Below are 27,999 nucleotides of genomic sequence, written 5' to 3' on the forward strand. Positions count from 1 at the left end.
ACTGTCCAAATCATTCTCTGCTATGCCAGCAAGGACACCAGAGGAGTGGATTCGAGTCTGCAAACACAACTTGTAAGACAATCTGTGCGATGCCAGGAAGCTCACTACCATGCTAATATATTTTTGCTGCAGTTTGTGGCTAGAAGTGTGCTACATATTCAGATCTAGGATGTTTTTTCAAACAACCCCAGCATCAGACAACTGTAATGTTCAATTTTCTTTTCAGCAAAGAGTTAGTTGCAGCAGAGGGCTGAGATCATTACTGCTGCAAGGTCTGGGAGCTCTCCTTACGTATCTACCAATCAGCCTCCAATCTCCCTTGACAAAAGGATACTTGGACCTTTTCCTGGAGAAATCTCTCATAATTCAAGGTAATGACACCATTGCCACTTTCACCTCCTTCCTTTCTCTTGGTGTTGTCAACGTTACTGGGATGCATTTCTTTGTGGTCTATCAGCACTGCTGCCAGTCTCCCTATTCCCTTTATAATATAGGTTCACACATCTTGTAGAGATGCCAGATTTGCTGCACTGTCTTGTCAGTATTTCTAGGAGTTCAATAAACATTTTAATTAAAAGAATGTCCTCTGAGCCAAGAAAACCACAGCACAGGGCAGGATTACAGCCCCTTGATGGCTCATCACCAGCCTGACACCACTTTCAAGTGTAAAAGCTCAAGCAAGCTCTTATGCCAGGTGACAGACACAAAGTGGGGGCCAAGAAGATGCCACACATGGGTGCTTAGAGCAGCATTCTTCCTCTAGCTGCCACAAGGCCATTACTCCCCTTCTTTTCACCTTCTGTCAGCTCCAAACTCTGCCTGTAAAGGACAGCACCCTTTCCAAATCTCCTCCACACTAAGGAGGAGAAGCAGAAGGCCCTGGAGTAATCACAGTTTAGTTGCTCAGGACTGGGAAAGTGGCACTTCTTGCTCACACAGCACACTGTGAGAAAGCTCCTGGCCTTCCCCTTTCTTCTGAGACCATGTTCCATTTCCAGGCAGATCATTCTATACTCATTCTTTTGCTCAGCTTCTCTTTTCCAGACCAAAGTGTAATGGAACATAACAGATCTGCAACTAGCTTAGGGGATGGAATGCCATCCCCCTTATTCCCTCACATATGCACTTGCCCCGAGACCAAGGCTCTGTAAATTGAAATACCTATCACTAAAATAATGGGTTTGTTCCACCGAAACTCCAAGCAGCTGATGACAGGAACATTTTCCACAGTTTCAGACTGGCTCACTGTTCCCACAACTTCCCAGCCTTCTGCAGCTTTAGCCTGAGAACAGGAGAAGAAACAAACGTTATAACAATACTAACTTTTCAATCTTAAAAAGAAAATAAGACATGTACATAACCATATTTTTTTCCTAGATTCTCAGTTAAGCTGACTGGTTTTTTGACATCCCTTGAATTTTCACCACCGAAGCCCTACCAGAACCAGGACACAAACCTTGAATGAGAAAAAGAAAAACAAAAAGTAATTTTCCTTCTGGTGTTTCTTCCAGTTCAGCAAGCAAACAAAAAGCAACTGAAATTACTTTTTTTTTGCCAATGCAACAGTTCTAGGGAGGTTTGGGTGTTTTTTTTGTTTTGTTTTGTTTCTCTGAAAAGCATTCAGGAGTTGCTGTATTAAACAAATCAGCTTAAAGTTAATGAACAGAGTAATGCAGTGGAAGTTTTGAAGCACAAACTCAGCCACCAGAAGCCCCCAGAAACATTTTCAAATACAGATGCACATCCAAAAATCAGTTCATAAAAAAGCAGGGCACTCAACACTCAGCACCTCATACAGCCAGAGAAACAGCCCTCCTTCCCCTGCCCTAACATAAAGCACTTTAATTATTTGTCTTAGAAACCTATTTTAACAATAAAAGAGCTGCTGCCTCTTGCCAGCTTCATTTCCTGTGGAACTGACACTTTTTACTTTAAGTTGCATCAAATTCACACCAGACAATGCCAATGGTTAGGCCAGAGAATCTGGGTCCAATAAAATGAATGGCTACAATGGCTCAAAACGTTAATAATTCAAACTTTACAATAACAAAGTGATTCTTCCAGCTGTTTTGATGTCAACGTACTTTACGTCTTTCAATTCTTCATCATTCAGAGCTCCAGCTGCCACAGACCTGCTGTACAGCTGAACACCGGCCTTCTGGCAGTGTGGGAAGAGTCCACGCTTAGTCCAGCTCATGGTCACAGCACAATCTGATGAGCTCCCCCTCAAAGAGACAGAAGCAGAGCTACAGACTGGGTGCAGCTCACACACAGCCCTGGTTTCTCACCACTCCCTTGCACTAAAAGCTGCCCAATGCTGCCATCATGTGCCAGGCTCGAGGACATTACCTCCGTGCACATCAAGGAAGACCCACAGCAGGGAACTGCACCACCTCTGGTCCCCATGGATGGGTGGGGGGACAGATCCCATCCTACTGGGTAAATCCATCCTACCATGCCAGCACCTTTTTCCTGAAAGGCCCTGCAACAGAGCTGCTACTCCACCAGACTGGGGGTGCACATCTGTAAGAGATCCTATGGCACACACCACAAGCAGCAAACAGGAATGCAGAGCAGGAGCTCTGAACACTGCAAATAACCAAGTACTCTATTTGTACCTTCTCTGCTCAATACACATACTATTTGAAGCTTTCCATATGTTGTAAAATATAAAAAGAAATGTGCATCATTCTACCTTCAAAAAGCTCCTGAGATCATCTGTGCTGTAGACATCAAAGACTTCCATAGCTCCAGAACTTGCTTTGCTCACTGTTGGAGTCAAGGGGCAGCTGCAAGAGAAAAAGAAAGGAAAAGTTTCATAAAAGAACAGAAAGGGAAAACTAGGAGGATTTCTGCTTCTGTATTTTCTTCTACGACCCAACTTCATCTAGTCTGCAAAAAATCTTGTTCTCTCAATGGATGCGCTTTCCTATGGGGAACAGGAAGGCCCAGATACAAACCCAGGAGACAGCCTGCAGCACTTTGTGTGCAGCTGAACAATTAAAACACAAAATGGGTTTTAAAAAAAAGGGCACCCAAGGAGGTTCCCTGCCAGCCTGGAACGCTGCATCCCACAGCCTCGACTGCCCAGCTCTGCCCAACCCCACATCTCGAGGTCAGTCTTAGAAAGCCCTCTAAAGCTGCTGTTCAGGAGCCTAGGCTTGAGACCTGTAGGGGGAAGAAAACACAAATCCTGAGCATCGCGGCAGCGAACAGCCGACCCCATACCTGTTCCTCCGGCTCGTCACCACTCTGTCCGCCCCCAAGAAATACGCAGAGCGCAGCAGTGCCCCCAGGTTCATGGGGTCCTGGATCTGCTCAAGCACCAGCCACAGCAGCTGCCGGTTCGGGCTCTCTCCATCCCCCAAACCGGGCTCTTCGGCCTCCTCCAGCCTCTTGAAGCGGAGCGGAGTGGCCTCCAAGCACACTCCCTGGTGGACGCGGCCCCCGCACAACGCATCCAGCTCCCTCCTCCCGACGTAGAGCACGGGAACCCCGCGCGCCGCGGCCTGCAGCACGAACTCGCTGCTGATCGCACGCTGAGGGCCGCCGTTCCGCTTGAGGAACAGCCTGAACAGATCCCTCCTGGCCCGGGACAGTGCCATGGAGCACGGCGCTACGCCGAACAGGATCTCGCTGCCCCTCGTCCTCTCGATGGACAGAGCCCTTCCGTCCGGCCTCCTCCCGCCCTTCGAGACCTCGCGTCTCGCTGAGCCCCAGCCTGAGTCCCGCAGACCTTCACAGGAGATGCGGGCTCGGTCCCCGCCTCGCGCCGCAGCCGTGCAGAACCGCCAGGGCTGCCGGACCCGCGCGGGGCCCTTCCCAAAGCAGCGGCTGCAGGTGGCGGACGGCAGCCCCACGGCCCCGCGGGCGAGAGACCTGAGCGCCTGCTCCATAGCTACCCGCACGGGGAAGAGACCCCCGGTACCACTCGGGGAAGGGGGGCAGGACGAGGGGACGCAGAAACACTCGATCGGACCGGGGCGCGGCCCGGCCGCACACGTGGGCGCGGCGCGGATTCCCTGTGGTGGCGCCGCGGTCACGCGCGGCCCCGCCCTCTCCTATAACCGCCGCGGGCACCGCGCCGCTTCCGGCCGGCCAGAGGGGCACTCAGCGCCACAGCGCCCCCTGGCGGTTGGCGGGGCGCAGCCTCACGGCCCGGATCTCCCTTAAAACCTTCATTGAATAGGAAAATGCCTCACGAGAGCTGGAAATAAGAGTTTTGAGGGCAAAACCCTGCTCTATTCTACCCGGACACAGTAATCACAACGTGCTGCCTCTGGCATTGTGGGCAGAGGTTCCAGAGTGCATGCGATGCTCCCCACGTTGTCTCACTTCAGCTCACCAAACACCCAAAACCAAAACGCTGCTCCAGTGGCGGAGCACTTCATATCCATCTTTTCCTTTCATAAGGGAGGAGATGGCAATTGTTCCACGACTATCTCTTCTAAAAGGAGTTTGCAGAGAGAAGGGTTTCCGTCTTCTACTGAAGCAGTCTTCTTCTGTTTATACAGATGGAGATTTCTTGAGTAAAATGATCTTATCCTGCTGCCTGCCAGAGCCAGCTGCATCCATGGTTCCTCCCACCCAAAATGAGAGCCGAGATCTGCCAGCAGTACTCACAGACTGCCACATAACATCTCCTAGAGGTACAGCAATGTTAACACAATTGATGACATTTATTACGTAGGAAAAACAAGGAAAGCACAAGATTAGAAAAAACAAACATGCTTTTAATTCCACAAATGCTCTCTACCTATTTACAAGGTATCCAAAACACCTGCCTCAAATCCAGCAAGGCAGCCAACTCAGCTATTCACTACTTATTTGCAAAAACATTGTGTTTTAATGACAGCAAACCTGAGCCTCTGCACTTGGACAACCTGAAAGAGGACCGGAAAGTAAAAATCCTTCATTTAACAACAGCAATAATGCACCCCACTTCAAACAAGTGTGGGAGATTGAAAGCGTTCAATATCCAAGTCTGCACAGCAGTACTGGCTCATCCCTTGCATAGTTTTAGCCAAACCCAGCAGCCTACCTGGGGATTTCAGCAAATCCCTGTGGAGCACGGCTTCATTTGAACAGGGAAGGGCGAGTCCAATCTCCACAGGTCATCCATGAGACAACTGGATGCTATTCTGCTCTAGAAAGCAATTGCATTTTTTTTTCCCCGTGAGGAACCAAATTCACATGTTTCTGTTTGAACTCTTCACAAAAGATAGGTTTAGCTGTGAACAGTAAAAAGGATGTTATGTTTAAACACGAACTACGATATGCAGAAGAACTACATTGCGCCTCTCTTTTTATCCTTTATTTCCTAGTTCACAAATTAGAAGCCTACTGATAAATTGCACAGGTCACTCTCCTGTCTGTTTCTGAACACCTAGGGTCACATTGCCAACCTCATCCCAGCCCAGGAAGAAGGCTCGAGGTGCCACCAGGTCACACGAGGCAGACAGGCCCAGCTCCCGGTGCCAAACTCCTCTGTGGGCTGCACTTCACATGGGAAAGCAGCCAGAGGCAGGAAGTCATCTGGCAGGAAAAATCATCCCCCAAAATCTCATTCGAAATGGAAAAACATAATAGATACCATTTCAAGGACGAGATGTTTTAAAGATGTGCAAATGTTACAAACACTCATGGAGAAAAAACACTTCCAGGGCTGCAGGTCAGCCAAGTTGCATCTGCAAGGAGTGACTATCCACACTGGCCCCTTTTCAAGGCCTTACATCTGCAGAGCAGAAAGATAAGCCAGGTCCTGTCTCAGCCATTCATTTCAACAGCTGCTGAATTTCACACACAGTTGCAGCCACCAGTTCAGCCATTTCAACAGTGCTTCTCACAGCCTTGCCTATTTTTTTTTCTGCTAATTTCTCAACTCTTTCTTTTTTGACCCTCAGCTTCTAGTTCAGTTCTTTTTAAAAAACGGTGCACGCTGCACCTGTTGACTTAAACTCTTGTGAAAGAAAACCTATGGAAAAAACTCACAGTTTTCATATTAAGTACAGCTGAACATCGCAGTTTGGGGTTGGACCTTCCTTAACAAAAGGCCTCTGGATTGTGCACCACAGCAGCATGGAGGCTGAAGAGCTTTTCCAGCTAGCACAGGCTTTTTCCACTGCACTGAGCATCGCTGGCTGTGTGCAGACCTGGACTGGCTGCTCCTTGCAGGACACAGTCTAACTTGGTGCTGCAGGTGAAAGTCAGCTCTGTAGCAAGAACCTACACAGAGCCACCGCCTCAGCTACGTGGAGGAGGGCAGTGCATCAGAGTAGTGCAAGACTTTGCCACAGGGCATGAATTTCACTCAGAGTAAATTGAAAGGCCAAATCCAGACACAAGGTTACATGTACTAACTAGCAGAAACCGGTGACAGATGAGGGACAGAACGCACCATGAGAGCGTATTTATAAAGATGAAAAGAACAGGGCCACACGGCCTTTGTTTTTACCATTACGAAGGAATGCTTTACCACTTTCCCCCTTACAGCCTTCCATGCTTGCTCACCTTTGGCACAAGGAATTCTATGCATCGTGAGATTTAATTAATAATAATACTTCATATCAACACTCAGCACTTACGCAGCGCCTCTCATATTCAAAGTGCTTTACAAAACAGCTTGCGAGTCCTCACAACACCCCTGTGAGGTAGGTTAAGTATTATTATCCCCATTTTACAGATGGGTCAACTGAGGCAGAGAGGTAAAGCGACTTGCCCAAGGTTATACAGGGAGTTGGAATTCATGACATAGTGGTCTGGTCCTGGTCTCCCTTGTGGTGCTGTCACACAGATGAACTCCCACAGAGCTGCACTGGCATAAGCAAAACAATCCAAACCAAGTTTCTCTGGCTCTCAGTCCTCTACTCAAATCAGCTGATCATACCAGCTCCACCTGCAACAAGGTGTTCACCTGCTGAAGTACTAGAGGAAATCCAAAGTACAGCAGGAGAGACTGCAGCCTTAAGGCAACATGCACGTTAACAGCGCCAAATCAAGTTGGGCTCAATGCAGATATGTTTCTGCCACACTGTAAGAGCAAATAAAACAACTCAAGTCATCTCCAGCTGTGCATGCACCAGCCAGGGGGCTAACTCCCCCCTCCCTCGAGTTAGAGGAAACCCAGAGCAAAACAGTGGGGCCACACCAGCATAGAAGCAGTAGATCCAAAGCAGACCTTTCACCTACTGCTTTGTAGCAAATGCCCCTATTAATATATTTTCATTTTGGACAGCTTCAGCATGGTTCATTTCACTCTCTCTCTCTCTCTCTCTTTCTCTCTGAGTTTGTATCTCTGCATATAAACAAAATTCCAATATTTCCAACTTAAGAGTGATCAGCACTTAAACAGCATCACACATCTTTCAAAGACCGATCAATACTTCCAAAAAGCATCAATGCATGCAAATATCAAACATACAGAAAACCAACAAGAGTGCTGGGTGATGATACCAAGGATAAAGGTGGTCACAAGACAGCACATTTAATTTTTATTAAAAATACTAAACAACTCACTCTTACTGTACCTATGCCACTTAGAAGATCATTCTAACCTGTAAAAAATACAGGTTCTTTTCCCAAAACTATTTACCTACTTACCTAGAAAGAAAGAAACAGCAAGCACACATGTTTATACCTCCTCAAACTTGGCAGGCACAATTCATATGAATGCAAAGGGAGAGTTTGGGGAGGCAGGGTGAGTTTGTACATTGGCTTTAGGGCAGTGGGATATGAGAGAAGAAAATATCACATCCATCGTTACCAAAAAAGTATCAAAATGATGAGAAGAAACGTGAAAAATAAATGGATGGCATCCACCAGAAATCTCAAACCCTAAGCACATGGAAGCTGGCAAACACCTTGTGCCACTTCACCTATGTCCAGACATCAAATAAGATCAAACCAACCTTGAAAAGAAAGCAAAAAGAAGAATAAGCCAGTCTGGAGACAATCTTCCACAAACCACTTCCCTGCATTATTTTCAAATACATTTTACTCTTACTCAGTTTCCAAAAGAGTAGGGGAGAAAGAGACTCACTACTATATATGTATTTTTTAAAACTGGCTCCATACCAGCACCAGCTGAGAGAGAGGGAGAGAAAAATAATTCTTCAAACATGATCCTTGGTACTTGAATAAAACGTTGCTAGCCAGCTGATGAAACCCACATTGCCAGAGGGTTCCAAGTGGAGTGGATACACGGTGCTGCTCACGGTCTTCTTCATTTGCTATGATATCTGTTCCGTGGGCCTCATCTGTATATCTCCAATCTAGAAGAGACCAGCACATGATTTTGCTGCAGCACTGACATATGTTAAACCTTGCACTGTGTACTCGCATGCTGTACTGTTACCGTGGTAAGCTGCACACAAAGGAAGTTCCTGCAACTAAAAATAAGGCTGTTTAGCTGAGATATTAAAAAGAAATAAAAGTGAATGTAACTTTTTTGCCTATAGCAGAAAGGAAAAAAGAGCAAAATGCACAGAAAAGAGTATGAGATGCCACTGAACTATAAAAGTTTATAATCAAGTCTTAAGCATGGTCCTGCTCAGATGATGAAACAGAGGCACTGCTTTTACCTCTCCACATTGGCCCCCAGGATGACCTTTCATGCTCTTAAGGCAAGAAGGCCAGCTTCATTAGAGACAGGACCCCTCAGCTGCTGTGCTTCTAGACTGATCTAACGTCAAAGATGGTTGCACCTTGCTCCAAAGGAGCAGAGATCATACTACAGGTTTGCTAAGCATCTCGTGATCAAAGTTTGCTTTTGCAACAGCAGCTTAGTCAACATCCTAAACTTTGACACCATTCTTCCCTCCTCCTGGTTCCCGCTCAAAGCTGGTCACTTATTTCTTGTTTCCCAGGAAAGAAGTCCCTCTGGCAGCAGAAGCACCTTGGCAGGATCCAGCCCAACACATTTGGCAACTGGCAGAACCTGAACCAGCTGTAAGACAGTCAGCAAATCTCAGATGGCACTGTCCAGAAGGGACAAGACGTGCCTGTATCCCTCCCACTCCCCCTGCTTTGCACAATCCTTCTCTGCAGTCAGAGCAATCCTGGATGGATAAGTGGGTGTGGGTGGCCTGAGCAGCGTGGTCCCAAAGCTGCTATAAGGGAACTGTAAACAAATGTGATCACTACTAATCCCCAGCTCCACTAAGCACACAGCTGACATGGCAGCTGCAATACTGATTAGCAAATATCAGGGCAGCAGTTACTTTTTCCTCCTTTAAATACCTACTTAAAGCAGAGTCCTTTAACTCAACCACAGCTTACCTGTACATGAGGTGGGGCACTGAGGACATATATGACAGCATTAGCCATATCTTCAGCTTTGAGACACTGGGAAGACAGAGAAAAGAATCTAAGACAAAGAACACTTTAGGAAAAACTAACTATAAAATCATTCCCTTCATAACCATCAATAAAAAGTTTCAAGTGTCACTGGGGCATATCAAAAAAGATGGAAACAAGAAGGAAAAAAGTAATCCATCAAAAAATTAATAAAGGAAGTGTCTGGTGCTGATCTGTTTGACGTGAATAATCTTTCTGCAAAATGCTTGGAGGTGTCTGCTAGAATTAAGATCCTCAAGTGCTGGGCAGAAAAACATATGGAGACAACGCCTCTCTAAAGAGCTGAGAAGACACATCTGTACGTGTGTGTCACATACATGTGACATGTGTCTGTACAATCAAAGAGCTGTGTGCTAAGATAAAGAGCAAACGAGCAGCTGCTCAGCAGAAAAGAGGGCACTCTGGGGATGGGTAGAAGAGCTGCAGTGGCTGACAGTGTGGCTAAGCAACTCGCCAAACTATCGGCACAGCAGCTCTGCCAGCTCAAGCATTGCCATCCTTACAAAAAAAAATTTCCAGAGGAGCAAGAAATCCTATGACAGCTGCTTGCAGTACAACACACACTTCTTGCCCATCCGTGTGTAGACATGTTTGCTTGTTGTATTTTCTCTGTAATAAAGAAGTCACAGCCTGCAAAATTTCAAAGCTGACTGATGATTTATTTACAGGTACATCAAAGTAAGAAAAAATATAGAGAATGAGAAACTAAACCTGAACGAGAATTTGCACAATGTTTAAAAATGAGTGCAATATCTGAGGTCTGAGTGCCAAGACTTGACTTGGAGGATGCTGACTATTCTGGAAAGCATTATGCATTCTGCAGAAATAGCTTCTTGTGCAACTCGCCAGGAGAAAGATTGTTAAACTACGATTCAAAGCCACTTCCCTCTGCTCCCATATCTCCATGTCCTACCCGAATGCTCTCATAGGTTGCAGCAGCTCTCTCAGGGTCATTATCATGAAGCTTAAAAGCAAATCCTGTTTCTACCAGTCCTGGAGATATACACTGGAAAAGAGCAGAGCACATCCTAATAGGATTTGTAATTCTCCTTCAGTAATAGAAAAAACAAACTGAAAACAACAAAAGCAAAAACTCCAGAACTCTGCCCCACAAAACTCAGCAGCCCACAAAGCCAGCAGAGAGGGAGAACCCTCCCAGTACTCACTGTAGCTCGTATATGAGTCTTTGCTTCTCTGAGTTCTTGCCTCAGCCCCTCTGTGAGTGCTGTGACTGCATACTTGGTGGCACTGTAAAAGTGCACCACAGACTGTGGCACAACGCTGTGACCATTCATGCTGAGGAGAGGGCAGAAAGGAGAGTACTGAGGAGGGGGATATGCAGCCTTGAGAAAGAACCAACAGCATATTCGGTCTTTGTTGTATTTAGACAAGCAGAGGTTAAAAAAAAAGTTTGGAAAAATCAGCCATCATGATCCTCATACCGCTGAGCCCACCTAGAAAGGTGAAAGCTCCTCTGCTCTAATCCCACATGGCAGATCCTGCATTCCCACCCTGTGTACCTGTTAATGTTAATAATATGACCGTCATCGATGTTTCTCTCCTTCATGGACTGATAGGCCTCCCGGGTGCAGATGCTGACAGCCATCACGTTGACCTGAGGGACAAGAGAAGTGGAGACTAAGAGCAGCAGCCCAGGCCCTGCGAGCCTCCCACCACAACCTCCTCACAGCAACGATCAGCCTGCAGCAAAGCTGCACCAATGGAGCCCTGTCCTGCACAGCTCATATGTGAGCGCAGTCGCATCCACAAGTCCCAGCGCATGGCATTTCCTATTAACACCAACAGAAGAGGGAAATGCACCCGCACAGACCTCACTGCACACACAGCCCCACAGCCCACGTTACATTGCAACTGTGCTCAGGGCTGCAATAATAAAGGGTTTGGGCAGGAGAGGCACAGAGGTCCTGTTTTGCGAGACAGACCTTGGCCTCTGCCAAAAACAAATAGACTTTATAGTTTTGTGGGCAAGTGTGAGGGCTGCGTGCAAGGTAAGAAAGCCCCAAACACCCCACAGTCAGCAGTCCTTCCAGGAGACAAAATTATCCCATACAGCACTGAGCACACCGGGGTTTGGAGAGCCGATAGGACGCTAGCAGTGGGTAATTAGGTCAGCCAGTTAAAGTGGAAATCCCCAGATAGCGCCTTGTCAGGGAGCCAGGCACTGCTAGGCACTGCAAACCACATGGCCAAAGAGCTTCCCATGCACAAATGAAGCCAAGGATCATCGTGTGGTTCTGAGGAGGGCCCAAGGGGGCAAGGAACTCTTGAGATGTGAAAGCCGCTGATCTGCCATGCTGCTTGCTGATATCCTCCTCCACTGGGTAAACCAAAGAAAGAAGGAAAAGGTGATGTATCCTTTAGTACACAACCCACAGCTTTCCAAGTACTTGCTCTTTGAACCATCGCTGCCCAGCACGCTGTGGTTTCAGTTATACTAAAGTCACATCACTCCTGCAAGGTGCCACCTTTAGAGCACAGATTGACAATTTGCTGGCCATAAAACACACACTCAGAGTTTCCAGGAAAGTAGAGACATGGAAATTCCCCCACCTGTAATACAAGAGCACCAAGCACCCACAGGTATGTGTGAGACCAATGAGAAGCCTGTCAGCAGCAGTGCTAACTGCTCAAGTTTATAGTGCTTTATGTTCAAAACAGTGGCCAAAAGGTGGAAACTATTTGCTGAAGCCCTTTAGAAAGGATGAAACCATTTCAGTGCAGGGCATGCTAGCAGGCCCTACCTAATGGCATGTCACTTTTTAACCAAGCAAGCAGGCCAGGCAAGTTCAAAAGCACTACTGTGAACTAAATATCCAGGAAGAAGTAAATTTCAGATGAATCAGAAGTCAGGTGTAACTATAAATGGGAGAAGCAGGAGGAACAAGGTCATGCGGACAGCAAGTGACTGTCTGTCATCTCCATACAACTTAGAAACAAGAACTAGGGAGAGCTAGCTAGAGGTTGGCAACACAAAAGGACAAAAATGCAGCGACAGGAGAAGAACGTTACTTGGGACACTAGAAAGCAAAAGGCAAAAAGAGACAGATTTCAGAGTTGTGATTACTGAGCAGCACACTGGACGGATGACTGGGGGACAGCTGATGGATCTTCAGCCATTGCTTTTGTCTTGGTCATTATTTCCTGTTCATTAACAGAGAATATGCTTATGGGTTTTGGTCTTTGCACAGATTAATAGTATTCTTATCTGATCCCACGTTAGCATGGAGTACCCAGGCAACACAATAAGTGAAGTAACCATCCTAATCCAAGTGCACTTTGATTGAGCACACAGTCACTGCCAGATATCTCAGCCATTGTACCTGGAACCATAGTGATAATTCCCCAGCACCAGGTTGAAGATTTACCTTAGCTGTGCAAGGAAGAAACAGAATCACAACTCTGCAGACATGTCAGCAGAAGCAGCACCTCAGCACTGAAGCAAAGCCCAGAACAAGCAGGGCACTTGAAATCTTGTGGATTTCACAGTGAAAGTCAAGGAGAATGGGAGTAAGCTGCTCCAGTCTCACACATCAGCAGAGTGAAGAGCCAACTTTGAGCATAATAAAATAAATGTAATTTTAACCCAAACTCCCTCCTCTTTCTTTTCCTCTCTGCCTCAAGAAGCACCGAGCCTCAGTGCAGTGCATCGCTGCTGCAGTCGCTGCCAGTCCACTCCATCTCCACGGGCCACTAGAGGGTAACATCAGCCTGCCAGCAGGACGGAGCCAGGCTGCAGCACAGTGACTCACACCCAGCGATGCTTCCTTGCGTGGGCAGTTACAACATTTTGACAACTACTGGCAAAGCAAGATACTAATCAACAGCCACATGGGAAAGGCCAGAGCCCACACTGCAGGGACGCAAAACAACCAGCTGGAAGGCAGCTCTTCTGAAAGCACCCACAGGATTTCGGGATCCCTATCCCACTTCAAAACATAGAGCAGGCACTCAGGAACCTAAAAATATGCCTGGAAAAGGAGCAGGTTCTAATGGCTACATCAATTCTAGAAACAATAGAAAGGCTGTTTGTTGCAAATACCTGCACAAGACATTTTTCAGCACGTTTCTGTTTTAAGAACAATAAGTTCAAAGGTCTCTTGGAAAAGATGGTCAATACATCTGCACTCTGAGTTCATGCAGCAGGTCTGCAACCACAGCATGTGTTTGCTAATGCAACAGAAACAATAAGGGCACACTGTAGTAATTAATGAGTTCCCATTGTCAGCCTGGGAGAACATAAAGGATTCAGTTTCTGGAGGCGCTGAGCACTTTGCTTCCCAGAATCAGTGTTTTTTAAGATATCAAACTGAGCATCCCAGCTCCTAAGCACACACACAAACGCAGGTTACAGAACACACATCCATGCACAGATGGTTTATAAAAGCAACAAGAACAGAGCCTCACTGGCCAGTGAATAATGCCAAGAATCAAACCCATTCAGTGCCTACAGCAGTGGGAGGATGTGTGCTGCAGTCCTTTGTGCTTGGAACAGTGCAAGTGGAAAGTTCAGCTTGAATTCCTGGCTCTAAAGGTCAGTAGGCAAAACGTGAAGGAGCTGCTCAGATCTCAGAGCCCCAAGTCAGTGTGTACACAGCACCGGATCGGGGACAGCCGGAGGACTTTGCTCCAGCCTGACATAAAGCACAGGATCACAAACAAGTGGAGAGAAAAGAGGGGGAAGCTGTAAATCGAAAGATGAAGGGCTCAGAACCATGTCTGAGATAAAATGCTCCCTTCTCTTGCACACAATGAATCTGCTATCTGACAGCTCAGCTGCTCAGCAGCGGTGGGAACGTGATTTTCCTAACTTGAAGCTCCTGCAGACCAAAAAGAATAAACTCTTGGAGATTATTCCCTTTAGAACAAATACCAGACAATAAGGAACTGGAACATTAAAGAAGAGGAATAAGTAAATAAGAACACGACTTCAACTGCTAAATGTATACTGAGAGAGGAGCCTGGAAAAGAGACAGCCAGCCTCAAAGCTCATAAAAAATGCATGGAAAGAAAAATCAATTTAACAAAAAGAAAAAAAATGCCTTTAATTTAAGGCCCTAATGCCTCCCAAATCAATACGTTGATGGCTGTTTAGAAACTTTCCCCATCTTGCAGCCCAGCAGCACACAGAAGCTCTCCATCCACATTTCTAAGCACGCTGCTCGCTAACGCCTTTCTCCAGAAACCACCTTTGGAAGAAGCCTCCCTGCTCCTGGTCAGCAGCCCGTGAAAGGTGCTGGCAGCTTTCCCCCATTCTGACCCTGAAAGCTGCAGAAATGGATGTGGTGAGCGCTCCCCTGGGCTGGCGTGTTGCAGCAGGGAGAGTTGTTGGTGCAAATCCATCTTCCCCTGACTCTGCTGCCACCCCAGGGGCCAGTACATGGAGCTTAGGTGTCTGAGCCTATTCCCCTAGCTAAAACAGCAAGAGCAATTTTGTCAAGCAAGTGAGTGCAGACAAAACAGTGCAGATCACCTCTGGGAATAGAACATACCCCCAGCCTAGATTCCTAACCTGCTCCAGGGATCTGAAATCTTGCCTCTCTCCTGCCACACCACCTATCATCACAAAGCAGTTCCAAAGGGCACACACAGCAGTGCCCACAAGGAGGAGGACCCCACAGGTTCCCAAATCTCACTTCTGGCCACCACAAATAACAGCACGGAGAGTATCCTACAGGGCAATCCCCTTCCAAATCCTTGCTCCTGAAAATTAGTGGAAGATGAGAGCAAAGGAGTGCTCCCACCTGAGCTCCGGGAATGGAGCACAGAGAGAAGGCAGCAGGCAAATGCCTCATCCCTGCACCAGCCTGCCCACTTCAGAAAGAACAAAAGGTCAGAGGAACAAAGGAAAGGGAGCATGAGTGACACAAAGCAACACACTGAAGCTTCCAGACAAGACAGAATGACAGCAACCAGGACAAGGTGCAGGCGACCCACAGGGCCAGGCTCGCAGCAAAACAACGCTGGGAAGTGCCCTGCTTTATTCCAACTCAGCCTTAGCTACACTTCACTTAATTTTCTTTAAAGATTCCATGGCAACTGGGAGCAGGGAGATGCGTCGGTGCAGTGACCCGGGCTGGGCAACCCACAAAAGCCTGGCTGGGCAGACAAAGCCAAGCAGAGCCTGCTTTGGCTGCAGTAGCAGCAGTGAGCAGAGCAGCCAACATCCTAACAAGAACTTAATTAGACACAATACAGCAGCTCTCACCCTGGCAGCAGGAGTCTGAGGCCTCTGTGTGCCTGTTCTGCTTTACACAGCCCCTGGAACTGCTAGGGATGGAAGGCCACCAGCTGCCATGGGGCAGACAGATCCAGGCTGGCTCTGCTGTCAGACACAGGGGCCCCAAGCCTGCAACTTCTAACAACTTTTCAAACAGACATCTTTTTCCTTCACTACAACAGAGCTGCTGCTGCTGCAGAGACTGTGGTTTACTGAAAGACTCAAGTACAAATCCTGTTCCCCATGAAGATGATGCTTTCACATACAAAAATACGGAGCATACAAGGGGAAACCTACCTAAAGCAGCTGCAAGGCAGCAGCACGCAAACATGCACATGTCCCACAGCTGTGCATGCCAGGTGTGTGCAGAGCAGGGCTGCCACACAGTGACAAGTCCCAAAAGAATGCAGGGAGCACCTCAGGGCAGCAACGCCCTGAGAGAAGTGCTGCCTGTGAATGGCACGAACAATTCGCACTGCTTCTCTGTTTGGCAGATGAAATGGGTTTGCTGGTATTGAGCTTTAACCAGATTACAGGCAGAAAATGAAGCTTCAAAGACAAAAGCATTACAGCTTTTTAAGCCAAAAAGAATCTGCCTGTTTTAAAACCCATTGCTAAAACTAACAGGATTAGCTACAAAAGCCAGTGTTGGTATTCAATTTCCTATTCTGAGGGGAAAAAAAAGCCAGGCTCATCACTCTGTAGAAAGACACTGATCTAAAGGAAAAACACTACTGAAGGTATTGAATATTTTCATGCTCCAGGGTGAAGGCGAGTGGCTCAGCAGTACATGATGCCTTTCCACTTCCTGCCTAGCCAGCACAAAGCCATGGCAGGGCCAGAGGGGGAGTGGTCCTCAGCTCCATGCACAAAACAGATGGGCACAACGGTGCTGGTGAATGAAAGAAAATAATCTATGCAATCTAGACAGGCTGAGCATAGTTTAAATAAGTGGAAAGTCAATGCGATCCCATTAAAAAATAAAAAATAGAAATGTGACAAAATATTTTCTGGTCCCTTCATCTACTTCCCACATACGGCTGTGTTTGGGAATCCCAGGCCACTGCTCACACACAGCTCCTGCTCTCCCACAGCACTACTCACGTCTATCATCGTCCGCCAGCCCTCTGTCTTCCCTGAGAGCAGAGGCTCCGGGCGCGCCAGCCCCGCGTTGTTGATGCACACATCAACTCCCTGGTGAAGGGTCTTGATGGCAGAGAACATGGACAGGATCTCCTCTTCGTTGGAGAGATCACACTTGTATGGGATGAGGGTCCCAGGGTAGCCGGCACTCTGGCATTCAGCTGCCAATTTCTGAGGAAGAGAGAAAGGAAGAAAACATCCATCAGCCTTCTCTGTTTGGGGATAGGCCCAGGAGAGCAGAGCTGCTTGGAAGCAGAGCAGAGGTGACTGCTGCTTGGAAGTAGCACTGTGATTATGTACTTGCATGAGAGCAGAACCAAAGAACTGCAAATCAAGGCACAATGCGTGCAGCACATCCAAGCACACCACAAGCCTCACAGTGCAGTGGGAACAACAGGGGCTACAGTTTATTCCTGGAAGCTCTGATGGCTGCAAGCTCAGCCTGATGCAGCCTCCTCCGTGGCCTGTGATGCTGCAGGAGGTATGCGGTGGCCTCAGCAACAGAGCTCAGTCTATTACAAATGAATGTTTGTAGACTGTAGCTTTGCATTGGCTTTAATGTATTAACCTACTTCTCTCAAAGAAGGAACACTCTCGTGCTGCCCACCGTGCTAAGCCATACAGCTGGAGGGGAGCAGGTGCTGGCAGACCACCAGTAAATGCTGCTGTGGGACCGGGCTGATGTGCTGCAGGGCTGTCACACCGCCGAGGGGATGAAGGACACAGCAACCACATGCCTCGCAATTCCTCATCAGCCATTACCGACAGTCATCCCAAGCCTCCAGATCTCAGATATAAAGCAAACGAAAGGCCGAGCGCCGCTGACAGCCCCATGCTAACGACACAGCCAAACCTCCCCACGATGCCCCTTTCCCCTGACGCTAACGAGAAGCAGCATCTCAGCTCTGATGTGTCACAGCGGAGACGGTGACAGCTTCCAGCACGGCGGGGCCACGTGATGTCTGGGATCCACAGAGATGGACTCCAGCTACAAACGTCCACCGCATCACTCAAACTGCACCGCCTGCAGCACTGTCCCCAATGTGACATCTCAGCGGGTGCAATGCAGCTCTGCTGCTGGAGGCGGCTGTGCGGCTCCCCCCTGCCTGCCGAGGTGCCTGCAACCACCGGAGCGAGGCTCGGCCCAGGCCTGTGTGCTGCAAGGTGCAGGGCCAGAGCGATACCCAGATCCCAAAAGAAACATCAGACAAAGGGAATAATAACATGGAACGTGAGGGAAACTGGAAGGGGAGAAAAATCAGATTGGGCATCGGCTCACTCTGAGGCAGGATGGCAAGTTGGTCACCGTGTCCAAAAAGGGGGGAAAATCCATCTGCAGCTTGTGAGCTGACTCCCAGCATTGAGCCCCGAAATGTTCTCTTGACCCCAGACCTTCCAGAGGCTCTTTTTGGTGATCAGCTCCTCACAGCAAAGTTTTACCCACGCCACCCTCCCTCTCAGCACACAGAACACATTGCCTCAGAGCAATAAAGGCACAAAGAGCTCTGCTTGGTAAATGATTTTCAACCTTTCTCAATCCCTAAGACCGAGGCACAGGTGATGCAAGCTCCTGACTGCAAGTTTAAGCCCCCTCTGGTTTGCCATGCTCGGCGTTCAGCAGCAGATTGCAGGTCTCCACAGATCTCAGGCCACAAGCTGAAACCATCCTAAGCCTAAAGATCTGCTCCTGCAGCCACTGCCCTTCTGGTACAGCTCAGCGGAGGCACTGCAGCAGCGCAGGAATTATTATTGCTGTCACAGCATCAAGCCAGGAGAGGACAGGCACAACGAGTTCCGCCGGAGATCGATGCATCCCAACAGCATCTTGCTCTCAGGAGAGCCCCACTGCGGCTGAGCTCAGCAATATTTCTGCCCAACGGAGAACAAAGGTGCCCCCAGCACTGAACCAACCCCGCACCCTCTCAGGGCTGGTTTCACCTTGCCGTATGTGCAATCTTGTTGGCTATGTGCTGGTCATGTCTGAAAAACATATGTATTTTTAAAGATCAAAGTGCACCCTTTAGAAAACAGTTTGGGAAAAATCTGCAAGAGTGACATTTAGGAAATTATAAGCAGAATGAGGGGCTGCTGGAGGATGCTGGAAGTACAGCAGGGATAAGGCCTTGCTCCTGCAAACTTAAAGATGGGAAAAACTGGGCAAGGCTGCCCTCCCTCTCATCCTTCATAACCTTCAGGTGAGACAGAGAGCAGCCAAACGCAGCCCTGCTGCACCCACCCCTCCCCCTAAGTCACAGCAATGACTTTAAAAGATAAATACAAGCACGGGGAATCCAAGTGAACCCCCCGGGAGAGGACTTGTGCCAGGGGAGCTGGCTGGAAGGAGACAGAGCCCAGGGACGCAGCCGGGGAAGGCCAGACAAGCTCATCTGCGGCCCAGAGGGAGCTGCCATGTTCAATATCTCAGTTTCCATGTTCTGCTGTCACTTTCTGCTACTCGGTGCAGCTCTCAGAACAACTCCTGGACGGAGGCAGGAGGGGCCCATACACCACATGCCATAGCACAAAGGCATGCAAAGGAGCTGCTAGCCGTCCTGCACACCTCTCCTCAGCTAAGGGCTCAGATACACCACCAGAAAGCTCTGCCTCACCTGCAGCGAGGCTCCCCTGCCACCACCAACCACAGAAAGCTGCCCACAAACAGCTCCCCAGATCCTGCTTTTCCTGCCTGGTTTCTCACCGCCTCAAATGGGAATCAGCACGGATCCTTTCATCTCTCAGGCTGCACTCATGCTAACAAATTCCCTTTGAAAACGAAGCGCTGAGCAGCGCTGACACCAGGCTGAGCTGAACGTGCAGCACACGTCTCCAGATAAAGCCATCACAGGCTCTTCAAAGGAACATCAACCACGGCTCGGTTCGTCGACACACGTAAAGGCAGTCTCTTAATTAGGAAGCCTGCAGATTTATTTTTTTTCCAGAGCAATAGTTAAGTCCCTCAATGAATGCTCATTCCACTTAAAGAAAAGCCACATGTGCAAAGAAGAAATAAAAGCTGCTTTCCTAGATTTCAGAAGCAACTTGAAAGCGAGTGTGTATCACAGCACCAACCCAGCCCAGAGCCAGCACCTCCATCAGCTCTGCACCGCGCCACTTCCACCTGCTTGGCGATGGGTCTGCTGGCACTGCTCAGCCCAAAACCAGACAACAAAGGAATAATAATTACAGCCTAGGTTACAACGTTTAACTGAGAGTCACTCATCACACTGATGCAAGCCCCCTAATTCTGGTGCGCATGCAGCTCCAGGCTGTGTTTGTGGAGTTTCAAGCTAGCTGGGGAAGATCAGCTCTCTGCTCTGGGCATCTAAATTGCTGGTGAGAAACAGTGAGCCAAAATGGCAGCATGCACACGAGATGCACAGGCCACAGTGCACCTCCTGCTCACAGCCCAATTTCTCCATCTCACCGTGATTTATCTCAATCCTCAGCAACGCTGAACGAAGGAATGAGCAAATGAAAAAGGCACCCAACACCTACACACAGGTGGGACAGAAAAGAATCCCTGGTCGTGATGTTTACCATGCATTATTTAGCTGTCTACTAAAAGGCTGAAGGGACACCTCACACCTAATGGATGATTTCCAAACATCAGGGCTCGGTTTGTTCTTCCAAGAGTGAACACTCTTTGTGCACAAGACATTTACAGAGGGCACAGCACCATGCATTTACATTCAGTCCTGGTGACATGGTTCTACAAAACTAATTGATATAAACATTTCAGGGGACTCTTAAGGGGAGGCAAAAAAGAAAAGCGTCACGTCAGGCTTTATTTGGCAAACCATCCTATTAACTTCAGACACATTTAGTTCAGAGAGATTAAAACCAGCAGAAACCATTAGGTAATTTTTAATCTGACCTGCCATTCATCACAGGTACTTGCATCCTACTGATTTAGGCTATCCTTAAACATGGAGCTGTACCAAGAAACCAAGTGGAAAGAAACTGAAGTCACCCCAATTACATTTGCTATCTAAAGGAAATGAAGGAGAAAAAAACCTAATGAACAGCACCACAGATGTAAAAGAAAACCGGGGGCTTAAAAATCCTTTCACTTTACTGATTGGCAAGTTTGAAGCTTCTTTTAATTAAGTTTTAATACCAGTGCAACAGCGTATAGCGCATAAAGCTGGGGTTTATTCCAGCCATTTCCATGGCGAGTTCAGTGACCAAAGGCAAGACTCAGAGCTCAGATTCCTTTTCTGCAAAGGGAGATAATCGCACTGAGCCCCTCCCAAGAGCAGCCGGGGACCTGGGGCTTTTTGCCTGTATATCATCAGTACCTCAGATTTCTTCCAGCTCTCTTCGTATGGAGTCAGGTCCCCAGACAGGGCAGCCACAGGAGTCTCAAAGGACTGTGTAAATGAATAAAACGGTGAAGTGATTCTCCTTACCTCTCCTGAGCTTTAGACCAATGCTTTTTACTTATTGTTTGCAAATTGCTGCTCCTTGGCTCAGATCCTCTTCTGTTCCAAAACAAGGCAGAATAGTAGGAATAAGAAAGCATGGAAAATAGGGTTCAAATGGAAAAGCAAACATGCAGTGCTCAGCTGGGGGCACCAGCAGGAAAGCCTACGAAGGAGGAAGCATTAGCACTGATTTCAGACTGTTTGCCTGAAGTGCATCTGAAGCACAGACTGTTTAACCAGGGAGGCTGAATTATTTTTATGCTGCTCCAGAAACTCTCAGCACTGTCAAAGGAAAGAAAAAGCTCAAAACCTGGAGAAAATTGAGGTCCCTCTATTTTTTTTTTTATCCTTCAGCACTCTAAATGTACTTATTTTACAGACCTTGCAAAGACACAAAGGTGGCACACAAAATCAGCACGTTCCAAGCACCAAGTGACACCTCGGCATCTCATGCTGGATGCCACCCAGGCTCTGCAGCTGGACCCTGTAGCAACACCTACCTTTGGACCACACAACAAACCCGTCCCATGGACACTGACTCCTGTCCACAGCTGGGATGTGGCCCAGGAGCCATTCAGCTGGCTTCAGCTCAGGAATATCAGCCAGGCTCCCGGGTAAAGAAGCGTCTGGTTGTGCAGTCATGTCCTCCTCATGCTATTAGCAGTCCCCAGAGGGCCGAGGAGATGTGCTGCTCTTTCTGAGCCCTCTCTGCTCCCTGTACTTTTCAGCAGTTCAGCATTCAAGACATTTTTTTCTAGCTCACTTAATTTTAAATTTCTAGTGGTGCACACACAAGCCAAATCACTGTATTTCCACCACCCTGGAAGCTCCTGCTACCTAAAGGCATTCCAACAATTGCTCCTTACGTCAAGGGTGAAGGCACTTTTTTTTGGTGCTTGCTCAGATCACATTGCTGCAGACGGGAGCGGAGGAGAAGGAGAAGCACTGCCGCTACTATGACAGCTCATTAGAGCAATATTCCTTGCTTATTCTGAGCTATGACTATCCTAAAACAAGCATGGTGGGTGCCTGCCCACTTCTCAGCTCCGAAGCACATACAGCAGGTTCCCATGCAGCCAGGCACGTGGATGTTTTCCTCCCTCAGCGCTCCCACGCCCTTGCAAAGGCCACAGCTGCTGTCCCACAGCCACTCCAGCCCTCAGCAGCCCTCGCAGGGGGGCTCAGGAGGAGGCTGTGCCTCCCTGCATGCAGTGACAGCTCATGCATCTTGCTGCACCGCCGCCCGCTCCAGCGCACATTGCCAAGGCAACCTGAGCACACATCGCCGCACCCAGCAGATAACAGCACACATCTCTGTGCTACATGCTTTGTCACCAAATGCATCGCCGCGTTTGTGCAGGAGATGCTGGAGCACCCACATAGACAGCAGGTGTCTGTCCACATCTCTGCCACGAGCTCTCCTGGGGCCTTTCTGCTCGCAGCCTTGCTGTTCACACCTGTGGGACACTGAAGCAGCCCTGGACACCCCACAGCGCACTCTAAGCTCCTCAAACAAGGAACCAGGCTAGGAAAACCTGAGCACACCTTGTCCTTTGGAGGGAAAGTAGCTAATGTACTCCCCAGGGCCTGACCAAAATGCACCCTTCGCTACCACAAAGCAGCAGCACATCCCTGCTGCAGGAGCCTACAGCCAGCTTCTCACTTCCAGCACTCCATGGCCCAATTTATTCTTCAGTTTCCAGCCAGGCAGCACTGGGTGTTTGCCCACACAGCGCTGTGCGGGCCGGGCAGGAGCTGCGCTCCCCATGCCTTTATCTGTCTCATCAGCTTCTGCTCTGCACCTGTGTAATCCTGAACGAATCCTCTTCAGAAAAGAAAGATTAGCACATGCTTGCACTGCAGCAGGCCTTCCCTCCCAGGCTCTCCGATATCCCCCAGCAGTAAAACTCAGGCGCAGGCCCTGAATTGCGGCATGCTCAGGATTTACAGCCCAGAGATGAAGGCTCGGGCACACTGCAGCACGAGCATTGGGACAGCGTGGCTGTGGGTGCCACACATTGCGACCGAGAGCCTGCAGGGCCGCCAGCACGACGCCAGGCACCGGGCACAGCGGGATCAGCACGGGCACATCCGCGCCGCTGCTAATCCTGAGCTAAGCCACCAGCCCCAGCAGGGCTGCACTGATTCGCGTGAGCGCAGCAGAGAGCAAAGTCTGGTGAGCAGAGCCAGAGCACAGGTCCTGTGCTTCCAACTGCTACTCTCATCCCCATTTCACGCCACGCAACAAGATTGAGCTTTAAATCCATACAGGAACGACCGGGATGAGCAAGAGACAGCATCGGGAAATGAGCAGCAGCACTCCTCGTAGGGATGCTGGCATGAGCTGAGGTTAAATCCTCAGTGCCCTTTTACCTCTACAGAGCTTTGCCTGTTAACAAACCCCAGCAGACAGAACACACAATGAGACAGTTCCAAATCACGTGAAGGGGGAGGGAGGATGAATGGAAGCAGTTTTAAAGCAACCCTTCCCCTCCCACACCTCACAGATGGGGAAAGCCATCAGACAGCTGAGCACTCATTCCTGCTGCACAGAGTGGTGCTTATGGGATCTCTCATTTTATCAGGAAAGGATCTGGTCAGGGATGAGCGGCAGTGACAGCACCTGTGAGGCACGGTGGCCACTACCCTTCCAGAGGCTAAGGATATTCTGAAGGTCATTCATTCACAAGCAGAATCTGCCTTAGGATTACCCTGCTGAGACCTGCAACCGCTGCCTTAAAAATAACTGAGGGTCCCCTCGCAGACCAGCAGCTCAGCCAGGCTGTGCCCTAGGGATGGATGGGACATGCACAGCTTGGGTGGGACATGCAAGGCCACAGCACAGGGCCTGCTGGAACCAGGCAACCTCCTGCCTGGGGACTCACACACAACGCAGTGACATTCCACACTCACCTGCTATGAAACAACTCGGCTTTCACATCAATTGCCCAAAAGCACCACAAGGCCAAGAGCACGCACCCCTCACAGCCTGGGCCAGAGCCCAGGTGCCATGCAATGGCTGCAGGGGACACATACAGCATCTGTCCCTTTCCCCTCCCACAAAGACACAGCGAAGGGAGCCCTCCCCTCCCCAGGGGTCAGGCTGCTCCAGCCTGCAAGCAACAGCTCAGCTTATCAAAGGCTATTTCTTGAGCAAGATCTAACCTTGAGGATGCAGTCCCCGGTTATAAATGTTACCTTTGATCAATAACTGTCACAAATGCATTAGAATCAGTCAGTTAAACCTTGTGATTTAAGCAACATTTATGGCTTCCTGCACAGCTCTATCATCTCCTCGATGACAACAGCCACACGATATCCATCTCTAAATCTCTCTGGTGCTCTCCAAAGCAGTGGCAGCCCCACAGCACACAGGGCTCGCTCCCCACAGGCACAGCTTGTCCCATTGCAGCTCATACCTCCCTGTGCTCCCAAAGCACCAGGGTACATCCAGGGCTGCTCTCAGGCCACAAGATGTGCGATGGAGGCGCCACCAGTGATGCGCTGCCTTTGGTCCATGGGATGTTGCAGCTCACACTGCAGCCCCAGCTGGTGGGTGACAGCACAGCCACCACGGATGGGGAGCAGCTTCACGTGCAAAAAGCTCTGGGCTAATTCATGGAGCATTTAAGCTCACTTCTGACTTGAAATACACAAAGAAGAGTAGAGAGCACTCCATAAGCCCACATGCCAAGAAGTCTGCGGCAGTTGCTAACAACTCCAGGCTTTGCACTTTGAGCAAGCTTTCAACCCAAATTATCTCCCGGCGTGCAGGAATGAAGTAAAATCATTTTAATTGTCTTTTGCTCCTCAAAGTCTGGCCGCAGCCCAAGAGCCACCGCTGCTGGCCCACACACACCGAGCTGCAGAGCGGCACAATGGGTCAAACAAAGGGCCGCTGTGGGGAACCGGCCGGGCTGAGGGCTGCACAGGGGTCAGCACTGCAGCTCAAACACACAGCCACACAGAGGAAGTGAGCTGTCACCATGCCTGCACAGATAATGGGGTGTATGGAGAGAAAAATAAATCAAACCCAGTTTGGAAAGAAGAGGCAACGCCACAGCACGGCGCTGGGTTCCATCTGAGCCTCTCTGTATGGCGCAGAACAAGGCTGCTGCAGTGCCAGTGAGCCAGTAACAATTCAGAAGTCAAATAAGGAGCACTGGAGTCATGACACAGGCTTAATACCAGAACCACAGCTTTGCAATTCACTCGTTATCTTGCCTCGAGCCCTTATCTGATTTTCCAAGAGATTAAGAAATCTTGACATAGCATTTATTGCCCACGTTAAACTCCCCATGAGACTGCATACTCTTTCAGTCATTTACAGCAGGCTGTAAAGCCACCATGTAGAGTGGTTCCTGCAGCTTCTCCTTGAAATGGATGATTCCAGTGCACAGCATTAAAAAAAAAAAAAACAACTTATGCTCATTACTACAAAGTGAGCACCAATCGCATCATTTGCACTCCTCCCATCTCAAGATGTCTTGGTTTATTTTTCTGGGTGCACTCTTCCATACATCACTAATTACTGCAGTATTTAGTGAACTATTCAATCTTAAGAGAGCAAAAAGTTCTGTCCTGTAGCACCTACCGCCAAGATGCTCCAGCCCCCCTTGTGCCCACACCTCACAGCACCGAGCTCTCAGCTCCCCAACACCACCCTCATCCTCCCATTGCCCTGCAGCCCCTCACCACTCTATCTTGCCCTTTGTGGCCAAAGCCCTCCTAGAAGAAGCACATCCTCCTCATCCCACCAAGGCTCCTGCGAGGACACCTTCCCAGAACGTGACCAGAAACAACAGCTTAGAAAACAGCAGCCAGAGTTAACAGATGAGTGTATTTCATGGTTACACGATAACTAATTGAGGGAAAAGAACAATGCTCTCATTTCCATCCTACTGCTCTGTGTGCCCAAAGCCCATCCACGGGCAGCAGGCTCACAGGTCAGGCTCCTCCACATCACCCACACTCTCCGAGATTATTCATACAAACACATCCAAAGTCTCAAGTCCCACTGTAGGCTCAAATCTGAGGCCTGAACATCTCTAAAGAGAAAAAATAAGCCGAAGCTCCTGGAGAAAAGCTTGGTTATCACACACAGATCTCCCAAAGGTGCAGCAAGAAGCCTGACCTGCAGCAGGATGAGGGACAGAGCCGTCCCGCTGTGACCTTGGGCCAGCCTGAACTCCAGTCCCATCCAGCAAGCAGCACCTCTGGCATTTTCTTCCTCTTTAAGGACACACACTGCACATAAATAACACCAGAATAGCAACGGAGCAAAACACAGCCCAGACACCTACCAAAACAAATGGCTGAAAACACGAGTCAGTCCTGAGAGCCTGGGAGAAAGAACCAACCAGGGCCAGCCACGAGCCTCACTGTTTAACTCAAGCACTTGACAGATGACAGCAGCAAGAGGTGAGCACTCAGTGCTGCTCAGCACAGCCATGTACTGAAACAACCCAGAGAGATCATCCATCACGTGGCTGAGTCGTGTGCAGCACCGAACCACTGGGAGATCCCAAGGAATGCCATCCCAGAGAGCAGCTCAGGAGGTTCTGTTGGTACATTTTATCCTCCCTGCAAGCAGCGTGCATCCTTCTGACTGATGAAGAATAGAAGTTCTGTTTCTTCAATACGTTACTGTTTCAGTCTCACTGGAAGCTTTGTTTCTCAGGGTCTTTTGGCAATTCATTCACGGTGTGGTCGGCTGTGCAGAGCAGCACCATCCCAATGGGTCAGGGCAGCAGAAGCGCTGTGTGCACAGCGCAGCCCCGCACTGCCGCCACAGCTCCGCACTGCCTGCAGCTTTCCTCCCCGCAGAGCTGTGCGAGCCCTCCCACGGCCCCATCCGACCCTGACTTGTCAGATCTTTGTTTCCCATGCAACGCAAGCAAGCAAAAAAGAAAAGAAACAGCCTCAAAAAAAAAAAAAAAAAGAAAAAGGAAATCAGCACTTCCTTAAACCCCATAGGGCGGCACGGATTCATTTGCTTCCCAGCACGCTTCCACACCCCCTGGACGCACCAACACGGGATGCAGCCTCCCTGCCCCAGCAGCGCGGCTCCAAGCAGCAATGAGCGCGCTCAGCTCCGCCCTCCTCTGAACAGCAGCTGCGGTTTTGCTCTCGCAGCCGCACAGCGATGCCCACAAGTGCCCCGAATCGCGGCCGGGCACCCGAGGTCTCCCTCACTCCTACGGCAACACGTGAGCTCTGCGAGTCGGCTCTCGGGATGCTCGTCGGAGGAGTAAAGAACACGTTAAGGACCGAAGTCTTATTCTAACGTTAACGAAGTGCGTGAAACCCTCCGAGCGCCACTTCGCGTGTCCTTGAACGCTGCCCGGCCCGGCCCGCTCCCCGCAGGGTGAGCCCGCCCGGACAGATGCGGCTCATGGAACGGAGCCGGCTCCGCTGCTCGGGCCGCTCCTATGGCACCGCGACGGGAGCCCGCAGCCCACAGCGCCCGGCGAGGCACCGCTCCGAGGGCGCTCCGCCCGCCGCCCCCGTCCGGTCCCGCCTGGAAAGGCTTCGCGGTGAGGCACGGCCGGGGCGCGCGCCCCGATCCCCCCCCACAGGGCCCAAGGAAGCTCCGCTATCAGACCCGCCGCGCCCCTCCCGCAGCCGAACCCCCCGGCCCCGCCCCGCTACCTCGATCTTGTCCACGCTGCGGGCGCACCCCACCACCTTCATGCCGTGCTGTACCAGCGCCCGCGCCACGGCCGCGCCGATGCCCACCGAGGCGCCGGTGACCAAAGCCACGCGCCCGGTCCACCGCTCCATGGCCGCGCCGCCGCCGCCACCGCGCACAATGCGCCGCCCGCCGCGCGCCACGCCCCC

At 49.6% G+C, this 27,999-nt stretch overlaps 2 protein-coding genes across 9 annotated transcripts in view; both read right to left on the bottom strand.

The window, feature by feature from the left end:
* Positions 1–4,021, bottom strand: part of MRM1 (mitochondrial rRNA methyltransferase 1) — a 33,104-nt gene extending 29,083 nt beyond the window's left edge. For all 7 annotated transcript variants that reach the window (XR_006170791.1, XR_006170790.1, XR_006170789.1 and 4 more), the window contains exons 1-3: positions 3,229–4,021; positions 2,696–2,789; positions 1,162–1,282 (exon numbers count right to left, since the gene is read on the bottom strand). Coding sequence is in view for 1 of the 7 variants with exons in the window: in XM_042830129.1 (XP_042686063.1) it covers positions 1,162–1,282; positions 2,696–2,789; positions 3,229–3,896 (883 nt within the window). In the remaining 6 variants the exon portion in view is untranslated. The remainder of the gene's footprint in view (positions 1–1,161; positions 1,283–2,695; positions 2,790–3,228) is intronic.
* A 691-nt stretch (positions 4,022–4,712) lies between these two features.
* On the bottom strand, positions 4,713–27,942 carry DHRS11 (dehydrogenase/reductase 11). Of its 2 annotated transcripts, XR_006170813.1 has the most exons (8): positions 27,811–27,942; positions 16,697–16,906; positions 10,875–10,969; positions 10,521–10,650; positions 10,268–10,360; positions 9,277–9,342; positions 8,074–8,270; positions 4,713–5,231 (listed from the first exon to the last, which is right to left on the bottom strand). XR_006170813.1 is itself a non-coding variant. In XM_042830260.1 (7 exons), the coding sequence occupies exons 1-7, from the start codon at positions 27,940–27,942 to the stop codon at positions 8,229–8,231; spliced, it is 768 nt and encodes a 255-aa protein (XP_042686194.1). In that variant the 3' UTR covers positions 4,713–8,228. The 2 variants fall into 2 exon arrangements, 1 of the variants encoding a protein (XP_042686194.1); XM_042830260.1 differs by having other exon boundaries at positions 4,713–8,270.
* Positions 27,943–27,999: the final 57 nt, after the last annotated feature.

The sequence above is a fragment of the Centrocercus urophasianus genome, unplaced genomic scaffold (assembly GCF_019232065.1).
Source record: "Centrocercus urophasianus isolate 14NV4802_14NV808 unplaced genomic scaffold, USGS_Curo_1.0 seq_33, whole genome shotgun sequence".
NCBI classification, from domain to species: domain Eukaryota; kingdom Metazoa; phylum Chordata; class Aves; order Galliformes; family Phasianidae; genus Centrocercus; species Centrocercus urophasianus.

Coding starts and splice junctions, on each gene's coding strand:
- DHRS11 (XM_042830260.1), bottom strand. CDS start 27,942: ATGGAGCGGTGGACCGGGCGCGTGGCTTTGGTCACCGGCGCCTCGGTG. Junction 10,970..16,696: donor GCTGGCGGACGATGATAGAC/GTGAGTAGTGCT, acceptor CTTGTCCCTCAG/GTCAACGTGATGGCTGTCAG. Junction 8,271..9,276: donor GTGCCCCACCTCATGTACAG/GTAAGCTGTGGT, acceptor GGTCTCTTCTAG/ATTGGAGATATACAGATGAG.